This window comes from Diceros bicornis, chromosome 11, assembly GCF_020826845.1.
Source record: "Diceros bicornis minor isolate mBicDic1 chromosome 11, mDicBic1.mat.cur, whole genome shotgun sequence".
NCBI lineage: Eukaryota > Metazoa > Chordata > Mammalia > Perissodactyla > Rhinocerotidae > Diceros > Diceros bicornis.
The window spans coordinates 21288621-21303533 of NC_080750.1; the positions used below are offsets into that span (position 1 = coordinate 21288621).

Genomic DNA, 14913 nt, shown 5'->3' on the forward strand with positions numbered 1-14913 from the left:
CATGATCACACATATAATTTAAAATGAATAAAAAATATAACTAAGAGAAGTCTCTGATTTCTGAAGCTTCACTTAACAAATTTTCAACATCTTAACTCCATAAACACTTATTTTACTTACTATGTGCAAGGGCCCATGTTAGACACAGGTAATACAAAGATGAACAATTCATGGTCCTTACCCATGAGATAGGTTGCAGAGTTGTAGGAGAAAGAGGCAAATAAGAAATAACAATAAGAATAAAGACATCCTATGAAAGAGGCACAGAATGGTGAGAATGAATAGATGAAAGGAAGACAATATTTTTTTATTTAGGTACTACATACATACACAAAAAAGTACACAAATTATAAGTATGCTACTAAATAAATTTTCACAAAGTAAATATACCAGTGCAGCCAGAACTCAGATCAAGAACCAGAATACAAGCAGTCTTCCCTTTGCACAGTAGGTAGTATGTTAACAGAATTTGTGCATACCAGTACCAGTCCTCCAAATGTAACTAACAGCCAGACTTCTAACACTAGAGATTAGTTTTGCCTGTTTTATAACTTATAAAAATGTAATCATTTAGTATATTCTCTTTTTATGTCTGGCTTCTTTTGCTCAAATCAGGTTTATGAGATTCATTCTTGTTGCTGTAAGTGGTTTTGTTTTGGTTCATTCATTCTTATTGCCATATACTATTTCATTCTATGAATATGCCACAATATATGTATGTCTTCTGTCAAAGGAACATTCTTGCAAAGGTCTTTTGGCATACACATTTCTGATGGGTATACCTAGGAGTGGACTTGATGACTCATGGGGTATGCATCAGCCAGTTCTAAGAGTGATTGTACCAATTTTCTAAAGTGATTATACTAATCTACTCTCCCACAGGCAGTATAAGAGATTTGTTCCACATCCTTGGCAACATTTGGATTTATGTCTTTTACCTTAGCCACTGCATGTGTAGAAGTATCTCACTGTGGTTTTAATTTGCATTTATCTGATAAACATTAAAGTTGAACACCTTTTCATAAGTTTATTGACCATTATGAAGTGCCTGTTCAAGTTTTTTGCCTGGTTTCCTAATGAGTACTTTTTTTGTTATTGATTTGAAGACATTCTTTACATATTTTAATATGAGTTTTTGCCAGATTGCAAACATATTCTCCCATGCAGTAGCTTGCCTTTTACTTTCCTGTGTCTTTTAACAAACATAAATTCTTTCATCTTGATACAGTCCAGTTTATCAGCCATTTAATTTATAATTACTGTTTTTTGTGTCCTATTGAAGACATTATGCCTACTGCAAGTTGATAGACCTGTCCCCCTAAGTTTTCTTCTAAAAGCTTTATTATTTTACCCATACACATTTAGATATACAATCAATCCAGAAGGGATCAAGTTTCTTTTTTTTTTCCTCTGTGGAAATCTCGCATGTGTACAGTTATTTCTGAACTCTATTCTGTTCAATTGGTTTACTTGTCTCTCTTTAGTCAGTATCACACTGTCTTATTAGAGCTTTACAGTAAATCTTGACATCTGGTAGTATCTGTTCTCCAGCTTTGTTATTCTTTAAGATTGTCTTGGCTCTTCTTGGTTTTTTGAAAACAAATTTTGGAAACAGCTTGTCAAGTCTGAAGTAAAAAAATCCCACTGGCATTTCGATTGGGATTTTGTTGAATCCAATTAAGCCTTGCAATCCATAAACATAGTACATTCTTATATTTATTTTACTCTTCCTTATTTTTATGAATATTTTATAGTTTTCAAGTCTTACTTTTCATGAAAATTCTTCCTAAATATTTAATGTTTTTCATGCTGCTGTAAATAGCATCACTATTTAAATTGCATTGTCAATTGAATTATTGCTATTTATACAAATAAAATTAAATTTGTAATTTTCCCTTGTATACAGAGATGCTAAATCCATTTATTATGTCAAACAGTTTGAAGGGTTTTTTTGGATGTTCTATATACACAATCTTATTTTCTGCAAATAATGGTTATTTGGAAGTGTTATTTCTTCCTTTCCAGTTTTTATATCTTTATTCATCTTGCTCAGACTTCAATACAATGCTGAATATGAATGATTCTGGCAGGCATCCATGCCCCCTTTCCATTCTCAGGGGGAAAACTTTCCACATTTCACCATCAAGTATAATGCATATGTAGTTTTCTTGTAGCTAATCTATCAAATTGAAGATGCTTCTTTCTATTCCTAGCTTGTTGAAAGTTTTTATCACACAATAGGGAGTTGAATTTTATCAATCATTTTCTAGATGTCTTGAGATAATCATAAAATTTTCGTCTTTTTTTTATTCCTATCATTATGGTGATTTACACTGATTTATTTTCAAATGTTAAACCATCCGTGTATTGCTGGAATAAATCCCCACTTGGTGGTGTGGCATTATCTTTTTAACATATTTGATTTGCTATTAATAGTTTAGGCTTTTTGAATGTAAACTTTATGAATAAGATTGCCTATAATTATCCTTTTGTCAGAAGTCTGTTGCAAGTTTCAGTATCAAGGTTATGCTGGTCTCATAAAAGCAGTTGAGACGGGATTCCCTTTTTTCTACTCTCTGGAAGAGAGATGTAAGATTAGTTTTATTTCTTCCTTTATGTGTTTAGTAAACGTCACTATGAAGTCCTCTGGACATAAGGTTTTCTTTGTGGGAAGATTTTTAATATTGAATTCAATTTTTTTAATAAATGAAAGACTTCGGATTTTCTACTGCTTCTTGTGTCAGTTTTATTAAGTTTTGCTTTTCAAGGCATTTTGCCTATTTCATCTAAATTGCCAAAGTAATTAGTGTAAAGTTGTCCATAATATCCTCTTATAATCATTTTACAATGTATGTAGGATCTGCAGTGATGTCAGATTTTTCACTTGATCCTCATAACTTGCATTTTCTCTTTTTTTAGCTTGATCTACCTTGGTGGAGGTTTATGAATTTTATTGATCTTTTAAAACAACTAATTTTTTAGCTTTGTTGTTTTTCCCAATATTATGTTTATTTTTTATTTCATTGATTTCTACCACCTTTCTTTTGTCTTTCTTTCTTTGGGTTTACTTTGCTCTGCTTTTTCCATCTTTTCTGTTTTTCAAATACATGTAATTAAGTCTAAAAACTTCCCTTTAAACACTGCTTTACCGACTTCCTATAAGTTTTTAAAAATTTTTCAATTAAATTTTTTACATTGAAAGAATTGTTGATTCACATGCCATGATAAGAAATAATAGAGAGATGTCATATAGCTTTTGCTATTGAAAATGCTATACCATTTTCCCCAATGGTAACATCTTGCAAAACTACAGTACAGTATAATACGATATCACAGCCATGACACTGATATTGAGTTAAAATACAAAACAGTTCCATAACCCAAAGATTCCTCATGTTGCCCTTTTATAGCCACACCCATCTACCTCCCACCCCTCCCCATCCCTGAACCCTGACAACCACTAACCCGTTCTCCATATATATAATTTGTCATTTCAAGAATGTTATATAAATGGAATCAATACAATATGTAACCTTCTGTGATTGGCTTTTTTTCCACTCACCACAATTTCCTGGACATCTGTTGTATGTATTAATAATTAATTTCTTTGTATTGCTGAGTTATGTAACATGGAAAGTACATACCACAGTTTAACTGTTCACCCATTGAAAGGCATCTGGGTTGTTTCCAATTTGCGGCTGTTATGAACAAAGCTGCTATAAATACTTGTGTGCAGATTTCTGTGTGAACATAAGTTTATTTATGTTGTCATATCTTAAATGAACATAAGTCCATTTAAGTTGTTATTTCTCTATGATAAATACCTAGGAGTACAAATGCTGAGTTGTATATTTACTTTTTAAAGAAACTGCCAAATGGTTTCCCAGAGTACCATTTTACATTCCACCAGCAATGTATGATCCAGTTTTTCTGCATACTTGCCAGTATTTGAGTTTTCACTATGTTTTATTTTAACCATTCTGGAAGGTATATAGTAACATCTCATTATGGTTTTGATTTTTTAAATTAAACCTAGTAATTGTGATAGACTGAATAATTGACACCTAAAGATGTTTACATCCTAATCTCTAAACCTGTAAATATGCTACAACATATGGCAAAAGGAACTTTACAGATGTGATTAAATTAATAATCTTGAGATGAGGAGATAATCCTGGATTATGCAGGTAGACTCAATGTAATTACAAAGGTCCTTATGAACAAGGAGGCAGTTAGAATCAGAGAAAAGGTGATGCGAAAACTGAAGCCAATAGAGATTTGAAGATGCTATGCTTCTGGCTTTGAAGATGGAAGAAGGGGCCACAAGCCAAGAAATGCAACTCTAGAACAGGGAGGAGAAGGGGGCAAAGGACTAAAGGACTGATTCTCCCCTACAGCCTGTAGAAGGAGGGCAGTGTGCTGACACTCTGATGGGCCCAGTGAGACTCATTCCAAACTTCTGACGTCCAGATCTATAAGATAATAATTTGTGTTGTTTTCGCTCACTAAGTTTGTGGTAATTTGTTACAGCAGCAATAGGAAACCAAACTTCAATGATGATGAACATCTTTTCACACGTTTATGTGACATCTGTATAGTTTCTGCAGTGAAAGGACTCTTCATGTCTTCTGCTCATTTTCTAACTGGATAGTAGATTTTGTTTTTTTACTTTTGAGTTTTGACAGTTCCGTGTAAGTTCGACATACTAGTAATCTGTCGGATATATGTTTATAAATATTTTCTTCTAGTTTGTAGTAAGTCTTTTCATCTTCTTGGGCAGAGCAAACGTTCTTAATATTGATAAAGTTCAATTTTTCCCTCTATGGACCATGGTTGTGGTGTGCAGAACTATTTGCCTAGCCCTAGATTCTAAAGAATACCTCCAACTATCTTTCTAAAAATTTTATAGTTTTACATCTTATGTTTAAGTCTGTGAGCCATTTTGAGTTAATTCTTTTACAAAGCGTAAAGTTTTGATTTAGATTCTATCTTGCTTGCCTTCTTCTCTCTACCTTTCAGAGTCTTACTTTTGTTTCGTACAGAATGTCCAGAGCTTTTAGTTGTACTTAGTGAAAGGTATAGGGAAAGGTACATTTACTCCATCTTCCCAGAAGTGGAAGATCATTGTACAAGTTATAATATGTCAAATTTTGATTATCTTAAGTTTAAAATATTTTCTAGTTCCATTTATAATGTTTTCTTTGACCAATAAGCTATTAGAAGTATATTGCTTAATTTCAAAGCAATAGGATTTTCTAGATATCTTTTTGTTGTTGATTTATACCTTAATTCCACTGTAGTCAGAAAAAATTTGAATGACACGAATCCTCTGAAATTTGTTGAGGCTTGCTTTATGACCCAGCGTATGGTCAATTTTGGTAACTGTTCCATGTGCACTGGAAAAGAATGTGTATTCTATTTTTGTTGAGTACAGTGTTCTGTATATGTCATTTGGGTTCAGTTTGTCAGTGCGCTGTTTACATCTTTTATATTGTTACTAATTTTTTGTTTGCTTATTTCTTGCTTACTCTCTCTCTACTGAGAGAGATGTGCTAAATTCTCCCTTGAAATTCTATATTTGCTTCTTTTTCCTTTTAGTTTTTTCAGTTTTTACTTTTATATATTTTCAAGCTATGCAATCGGGTGTATAAGGATTTAGAATTGTTATAAGTGCACCATTATAAGATGTCCCTCTTTATCTCTAGCAATATTTCTTACCTAAAGTCTACTTTGTCTAATATTACTAGGGCTATGTCTGCTTTCTTTTAGTTCATATTTTCATTATATTACTTTTCTATCCTTTTCATTTTAATCTTTCTGTTGTTCACATAGTTGGATTTGTGTGTGTGCGTGTGTGTGTTTTGAATACTTGGAGTATTTAGTCCATTCTCATTCAATGTAATTATTGTTCACAATATAGTTGAATTAGGACAGGAGTTAGCAAAGTTTTCTGTACAGGGCCAGATAGTAAATATTTTAGGTTTTCTGAATAACATGGTTTTTGACACAGCTATTCAACACTACCCTTGTAGCACAAAGGCAGCCATAGATAATATGTAAACAAATGAGTGTGGCTGTGTTCCAATAAATTTCTATTTATCAAAACAGATGGTGGGTGAGATTTGGTCAGTGAGATATAGCTGGCTAAGGCCTGAATTAGAAGATGGTTTGAGAGTGTCTCTTAGGAAAAAAAAAAAAAAGGCTCAAAGCATCACTGTCTTGCAGAGTATGGAGTTTAGACTCACAGGATATCAAATATTTCAAGTGTGAATTCGAACCTTAAAATTAACAATTTTATGACAATTTGTTTTCCAACTGTAGTGACTAAGACTGTATGGTGTTGGTGCAGAAACACAAAATACCAATGGACAAGAATAGAGTACCCAGACACAGACCTACGCATATGTAGAAACCATATATGATAAGTCTGTGGAAAAAGCGTGGACTACCCAATAAATGCTGGAACCATTGGTTATTCATGTAAAGAAAAAAAGAGACATCCTTCCTACATAATACACAATAATAAATTCCAGATTGATTAAAGACTTAAATAGGAAAAGGACATTTATACTAATGAAGGACTTCTTAAGACACAATAGTAAAATACTGATACATTTAACTATATTAAAACCTCTCTATTACAAAGATTATCAACAACATAGATGAAAACCCACAAGCTGAGCATTTTCTATGTGTCAATGAACAAAGAGTATTAACAGGCAAAATACAGAAGAGGAAATCTGAGATCAACAACAAATAAAAGCAAGCATAACCTCATTAATAATTATGGAAATACAAATTAAAAACAATGAGATATTTTATACCAATCACACTGACGAAAACAAAATGTCTGACAATACCACCAACTGCTCAAAAGGATGTTTCACAATGAGCACTCTCATACAACATAAATGGGAATGAAAACTAGTACAACCACCTTGGAGAGCCCCCTGGCAATTTCTAGTAAACCCAAAGATAACAAAACTTCAATTTTAGGTATACATTCTAAAAAAACTCTTTGAGGTATATATGGAGACATGTTCAAGAATGTGTTTAAGCATTACAGCAAAATGAAAGAACTGGACAAAATCTAAATATCTTTCAACAGGATAATGGATAAATTGTGGTATAGTCATATAATGGAATTTAGTAGACAGCAGCTATAATGCATGAACTGATGATATATGTATCAAAATATTAAAAATAACATTGATCAAAAAAAGTAAGTTTTGCAGACAATACATACAATATGGTATCACATATAAAATTTTAAAATTTGTCAAATGATAGAATAAAATGATTTCGGATATGAGCATATATAGTAAAAATATAGGAGTATGTATAGTATTGAAAAACACTAAATTCAGGACAGTGATTTCCACCGGGAAAGGACAGAAGGAAATGGGCAAGAAAAGAAATACACAGAGAGATTCAATTGTTTCTGTAACATTTTATTTCCCTAAAAAAAAAAACTTGAAACAAATATGGCAAAAAGTTAAGAATGGACACAACTGGGTGGTAGCTATACAGATATTAGTTTTTATTATCTTCTATACTTTGCTGTATGTTTGAAATATATAAATTTTTTTTTTTTTTTTTTTGTGAGGAAGATCAGCCCTGAGTGAACATCCGATGCCAATCCTCCTCTTTTTGCTGAGGTAGATTGGCCCTGGGCTAACATCCATGCCCATCTTCCTCTACTTTATATGGCACGCCGCCACAACGTGGCTTGACAAGCAGTGCCTCGGTGCCCGCCAGGGATCCAAACCTGCAAACCCTGGGCCCCCGACGCCGAGCACGCGCTCTTAACCGCTCCGCCACCTGGTGGCCCCCTATAAATTTTTAAAAATAAGGAATAATAATATATGTAAAGTATTTGGCATAATTCCTGACACACAGAAAGCTCTTAATAAATCTCTGCTCTTTATTTTTTAAATTTCTTTTTTTCTGAATACGGGAGGAAAATCTATTAGCTAACCAAGGTATATATTATAAGCATTCAACCAACAAGGGAAGGATTAGCTCTCAAAATGCAAAAGCTCAATGGACATGTTCACATGTCCAGAAAAACTGCAAGATGAATCAGACAAACTGAAAAGGTAACCTTCCAGAGAGAACCCGGATGAGTTAAAGAATAAATGCATCCAGCAGTCTATGTAATTAAGAACTTATTAATTGAGAATTAATTAAGAGACAAGTGATATTTTAACTATGAATTGTTCAAAAGTTGGTTAAATATCTTGGGATAACTAAGTAGTTCAAACTTTAAAAATATTATTTCTCAAATTTCTTAGGAAGTTTTATACAATCAAAATCGACTATCAATGTTATGACAGATAGTTGGAGATGGATGACATTTTGCAAAATAGTAATTCAAGCCCTCATTAACCTCCCTCCCACCTATCAATTATAAGTTTCCTAATTGTCACTCTTATCACTTATTTCTCTCCACTGTAACCTACCGTGTAGATAGCACCATGCCTGTACTATTATATTCCTAGAGTCTAACACAAAGCCTTACTTACAGTAGATGCACAATAATGATAAATAAATGAATGAATAAATGGATTTCTTCTAGATTATTCAGAAAATCATTCTTCTAAAAAATATTTAGTAATCTTCTAGTGGTTATTAAATTAAATCCAAACTCCTCAACTTAACTATTCAAGGCCCTCTATAATGTGGATATAACCTACCCTTCCTAATGTTATTTCCATTACTTCTCTCATATATGCCAAAAACGTTATAAAAACCGAAGCATGTTTTATTCCCTAAATGCAACTCTCACTTTCACATCTCCTTTGGCTTCTTATCATGCCAAAAGGTCCACCAGCAATGCTCTCCACCACCTCCTCTTTTAGCCCCCATTGAAGTTCTTTTGAAATCGTGTCTACTCTTCAATGCCCATCAGATATGCTACATCTTTCAGGAAACTTTCCTGATCTCTCCAACTATATGTGATCTCCTTTTTCCCTTAATACTCATATTTGGTTTTAAGGTTCTTAGGATACAAATAATATGTCTTTTCCCTGGTTATTTAATATTTGTCTCATCCCATATTTTTAGCAGTCTTTAGGGTCCTATGAAATGTCAATTTTATTTTATACATCTTCATATCACTAAAGCCCCTGGCATAGTGACTTACATAAAGGTGGTGCTCAATATACATTGGTTAAACTGAGTTCCGTAAAGACTCTATTCCGAAACTATTTTCAAATGATAGTTGCTACGGAAATACAAATGTAAGAATAAATGACCCAATAATCTAAAATACTTATAAAAGTTATAAGATTCTGAAAATAAACATAATAAATCAAAATATAAGAAAAATATTTGAAAGAATAAAAATATAGATTCAGCAATCCCTTCCTACTTGCTAGCAAAACTTTTAGAATAAGAGACTGCATTATTTAATTCAAGACCTAGGTGAAAAAATTAGGTTGGGAGAATAAGATTGAAATTGACTACAAAAGCATTTATATATATCCTTTTTATATTCTCTAAAACAAAATTTAAACAAACTACACTAAACAAAAGAAACATTTACAGAATCTTGAATAATGGATACTGTACAATTAGTTTCTATTTATTTTATACTATACAATTAGTTTCTAATTATTTTGACCCCACCTGAGATAATGGTGATGGTGTATCACAGATAGAATGTCAATAACATTGGACTGTAGTTGGGTAAACAAATTTTCTGGACACTTTTCTGTCTCTAACAAAACTACGTACTCTCTAAGTATCCTAATCACAATCCTGAATGTTTAATTTTTTGCCCCCGACTTTAATCAGTATCACTGGCTATCAAATATGTAAACGGCATCCTTTCTCCATCCTTTGGAAGAAAATAAAGTATAGGCTGACCAGCATTTTGTAAAGGTGTTCTTACATATTTTAGAGGGTTGCAGCAAATCCCTTAAGATTTGCATTCATATCATGAGGAGATTGATTTTCATCATTTATCAATAAAGGTTGATGTATAGCATAAGAAATTGCTAAACTCTTAGAGTCAGACTCTTTCTAAAGTGCTGAATCATTGATTTTCTAACATAATCATGGGATGATGCAAAATTAACTCTAAGGTTTCACTGGAGTAATTCATCAGATGGAGAGCCTAGAACTGCACTGTCCAATGCAATAGCCATAAGCCACATGTGTCTATTTAAACTTAAATTTCATTTATTTAAAGTGAAATTAAATAAAAGATCTGTCAGTTTTACTAGTCTAATTCCAAGTGCTCAAAAGTCCCATGTTACTAGTGGCTACCATATTGGACAGTACAGAATTATACAACATTTCCATCATCATAGGAAGTTGTACTGGACGGTGCTGGTCTAGAAAGTTAGTAATTTGATTCAATTGAAACAGTAGAGGTAGTTTGTTATATTTTATCTATTGAGTCTTATATTTTTTAACTCATGAGCAACAAGAGTAGCCCTACTCTTCCTTTCAATGTAATTTTCAAATAACTATTGTTTGATTACAGTTGGGACCAGCTCCTATATATTGTACAAGACATGCTAAATTCTTTCCTGCCTCAGGGCTTCTTTTTGGTCCATTCTTTGGCTTATTCTTCACTTTCAGTGCCAGTTTAAATGTTACTGGCTTAGAGAGGCCTTCTCTGACCTTTCTACCCAAAATAGGTCTCAGCCACCCCTTCACCACCACCACACTATATACACATTAATCTCTATCTCAACACCCTATTTTTTTCATAGAATATCACAATTTTAATTACTTAATTCATCCATATATGTTCCACTGAAGGAGGATCCTTTGTCTATCTTGTTCATGTCTGTGTCACCAGAGCTTACTTAGCACAGGCACGCACTAGGATCTGTTGAATTAATAAATTAATGTTTGTTGAATCAATGAATATATTTGCACCAAGACTGTCTTTCCCCTCCAGAAACACCTCAGACGTCCTCGGACTATGCTTTTACGTTATTCCTTCCTTTTTCTTTCCAGTTTATGTGTTTCCTTTCTTTCTCAGCAGACTCTCTCTCAATTTTTTTTTAACTTTAATTTTGGGTTCAAGAGGTAATGAATAGAAAGAGAAGTCCTAAGCTAGAAGAAGAAGATATTTTTAGGAGAGTTTTCAGGGAAAATAAACTTATTTTTAATATTAACCCTGTCCCTCCAGCAAGCACGAAGAGAATCAAAACACTAATTCCACTGCTCAGGGCACACATGTGTGTGTGGCAGAGATTACAAAGAGGATTTAATTAGTTTGCATGTGAAAAAAGACAGGTATTTGGGGGGAAAAAAGTAGAAGGAAAGAATTGGGAAAAGAGGGAAATTTTCCACTTACCTTCTTGAATAAAATCTTTTAGTATTTGTCATCCAGTGCCCACTACTATACTCTCAGAAAGCAATGCCACTTGACATACTTTTTATTTATACAGAAAACACAAAATGGGCCAGCCTGGTGGCCCAAGCGGTTAAGTGTGTGCACTCCGCTGCGGCCACCCGGGGTTCACGGGTTCGGATCCCGGGCACGCACCGAAGCACTGCTTGGCAAGCCATGCTGTGGCGGCGTCCCATATAAAGTGGAGGAAGATGGCCACGGATGTTAGCCCAGGGCCAGTCTTCCTCAGCAAAAAAAGAGGAGGATTGGCAGATGTTAGCACAGGGCTGATCTCCTCACAGAAAAAAAAAAAGAAAGAAAGAAAACACAAAATAATCAAAGAAAGACAACTAAAGTTCACAACAACCCTGAAGGGATCATTCGAGAAACTAGCTGTTATTTAAAATATCTTTAGAAGGTTACATACAATCATAAAGGGAAAATATTTTTTAAAACATGAATGCATTATGAAAGTATAACGAACCAAATATATTAAATATACAAGCTATTCAACATATTGGAAGACTCCAATTTTCAGTTTAAATTCACAGAATTTATGTATCATTAGTTATTGTATAGGTATCGTGTATTTCCCTAAGAAACAGTACTACACAAAAAATCTTAAGGCAATTCACAAAACTTACTTTGTTCCAAAAGAAACCTAAATCACCATTATGTAGTAACAGCATTAAACAATTTTAACTATCACTTATAACACAGTTTCTATAGAAAATAATGTTTGAAGTTCCAACTTAAAATACAAGAAATAAATATCAAACTCCTGCAGCTTTGTTTTTCTAATACTAGAAAAACGTTTCATAAAGTAGGTCCATTTAACACAAGTCCTGGCGATTCTATGGTACCTAGTGTGAGGAAAGAGGAGGGCATTTCATTGGGATTTTATCTTGAAAAACAGAACTAAAAAGCTTGAACTATCTGTATTTCCCAAGCTTATCATAACTTTTTTTTTGAGAAAAATTGGCCCTGAGCTAACATCTATCACCAATCTGCCCCTTTTTCTTTTTTCTCCCCAAAGCCCCAGTACATAGTTGTATATCCTAGTTGTAGGTCCTTCTAGTTCTTCTATGTGGGATACTGCCTCAGCATGGCTTGATGAGTGGTGAGTAGGTCTGCGCCCAGGATCCAAACCTGTGAACCCTGGGCCGTCGAAATGGAACGCACGAACTTAACCACTACACCACCAGGCCGGCCCCTTATCATGACTTTTTACATCTCCACTTTCACTGTATTTGGTAGAAAGAGCTCAACGATATTGGACGATAAGTAGGTAGGAGGGAAGGAGAGGAAGGATATAGTTGTTTTATTCATTCAACAAATATTTATTGAGCACCTACTAACAAGAATTGTTCTAGGCATCTGGAAAACACAGCTGAACAAAAAAGGCAAACAAATTTACAAAGAATTTCTACTGTTAAGCAGCAATGGCTAAAGATACAGTAACGAGATCTGAGCCAGTGCTCCTGGGTCCCACATACCCTTTGATAATGGTTTCCTTTTACTTCTATGTCTTCCTTTGCTACAACACAAACAAACAGAAAAAAAAAATCCTCCTGAACATTTTTTCAGAAACCAGAATAATGTTTCTGGAATGTAGAACCCACAAAAGATGTACTACATATAGCCAAGGACATGGACCTTATTGCTAGAAAGCAGACTGATCTCCTTCTCATGCTCCCATATCACCTCCCCTCTCACTACTGCAAACCATGCAATGAAAGGCAAGACCCATGGGGATTGGAGTCTTGAGAGACAGCAACATGTTCTGGAGAGATGGTGGACTGCAGAGGAATCTTAGGCAGTAAGAATACATTACCACTAAAAATAAGAGATAAGAATCAAGATTTGATTGCATGACTACAAGAATAGTACATGTAAGAGAAGATCATGAACCTTCAGAGAATTAAAGGAGCTATAATTTGACCAGAGTACACTATTAAGTAAGGGAAGACTTGTCCCTTCTTGGTATGTTACCGTCAGGCTTTAATTAATTATAATCACAATGCACAAGGCAGGTGCATCTAAAGGGCTGTCGAGAGTCATTGTTTGATTTGGTAAAACCATCTTTCATAATCAAGTCAGCCATAGTGTCATTAGATATGATACAATATCATACCCAGAGGTCTTCCCAGGCATTAAAATCAATCTTTTCTTTGAATCCTTTTTTCAAGCATACTCTATAAGACATTGAGCAGAAGCAAAAGAACCTAAGAGTATGAGCAAAGTTTAGAGGCTGCTGGATTATGAAAAATTCTCTATCACCTAAATGATAACAGTTCTTAGTTAAGTATGAATAACAAAGTAACACAAGAAAAATAACATCACGACTAATATAGTGAATACTGAATGGATAGTTTCAAGACCCTTTGGATTCTGAGTCTGGTCTTTGGAAATAAAAACACAGAGTAGTAGGCTAAATGTTGAGTATACACTAGCATAAAGGAAATATCAATAAAGATAAGTACGCTCAAGTCAATCAAATAAACTATTCCTTTTTTAGTACTTTAAAAAAAACCTCCTTTTTAATATCTTAAAAACAATTTCAGTTTTAATTACAAGATTCATTTATGTGAAAAGCAAAACACTTCCTTATTGATCACTAACCCAGGAGCTACTACTTTTCTTTTAATATTCTGTAACTCAGAGTGTATCAATAAGTATACCTTACTGGTCAAAATTTTTTTTAAACACAGTATTTAAGTAAAAACATGCACCCAAGGAAAGAAATATTAAAAATAATGCCATATATTATTTACTGTTTTGAGTTAGTTTATGCTCTGTCATAATTCATGAGAATTCAGAGTTTATGCTTACTGCTGAATCTAGCTTGAGAAACAATTTTAGGATGTTTCAAAACTTCAGTGAATACCCTTTTAGAACTCAGACATTTTAACACTATACATAATATGTTAGCTCCAACTCTGAAAAAAAAGGGCAATTTCTATGGTCAAAGAATTTACATTCGTTAAGCAAAAACAAGCTTTTCTCTTTACAAGAATCAAAGCTGTAAGCAAAATTTCAAAGCACTGTAGGCAACTTTACATGAGAATAATCCTAAATAGAATTTATTTTGCATTCACATTTATGTAGATATGTTTACAACCAAATTTGAACCTACTTTGTTAGACTTTAATTAATTTATGTACCTGGATCGATGAATATTTGGAAAAATTTTCCATTTGATACCGCCTAAGAACTTCATTTAGTCTTTGATCTGAAACAGAGAAAAACCAATTTGTCATTCATTGGGTAATGTTCAATATTTAAAAACTAGAAATAAAGTAGTTATTTGATATATCCAATGCAAAACTGCTAGTCTCCACTGCTTCTCAAAATAAAATGAATCATCAATTTCAATACACCATTTTGGAATTTAAGATCAGGCCCTTCCATACACGTAAGCCAACTAACTATTGCCAATGGGAAAAAGAATGCTGCAAAGAACTAACTTTTCTGATTTTATAAATTTTAATTCTCAGTATCTCCTGGCTTGCTCTGCAGGTTAGCAGAAGTCAAAAAATATTCTCCACATTCCTTTTTTT

General features: G+C 33.5%; 1 protein-coding gene across 2 annotated transcripts in view; it reads right to left on the minus strand.

Moving 5' to 3' along the window:
* SCLT1 (sodium channel and clathrin linker 1) overlaps nt 1–14913 on the minus strand; it is a 169962-nt gene that overhangs the window by 145393 nt on the left and 9656 nt on the right. For both annotated transcript variants that reach the window (XR_009221541.1, XM_058550061.1), the window contains exon 2: nt 14518–14585. Coding sequence is in view for 1 of the 2 variants with exons in the window: in XM_058550061.1 (XP_058406044.1) it covers nt 14518–14585 (68 nt within the window). In the remaining variant the exon portion in view is untranslated. The remainder of the gene's footprint in view (nt 1–14517; nt 14586–14913) is intronic.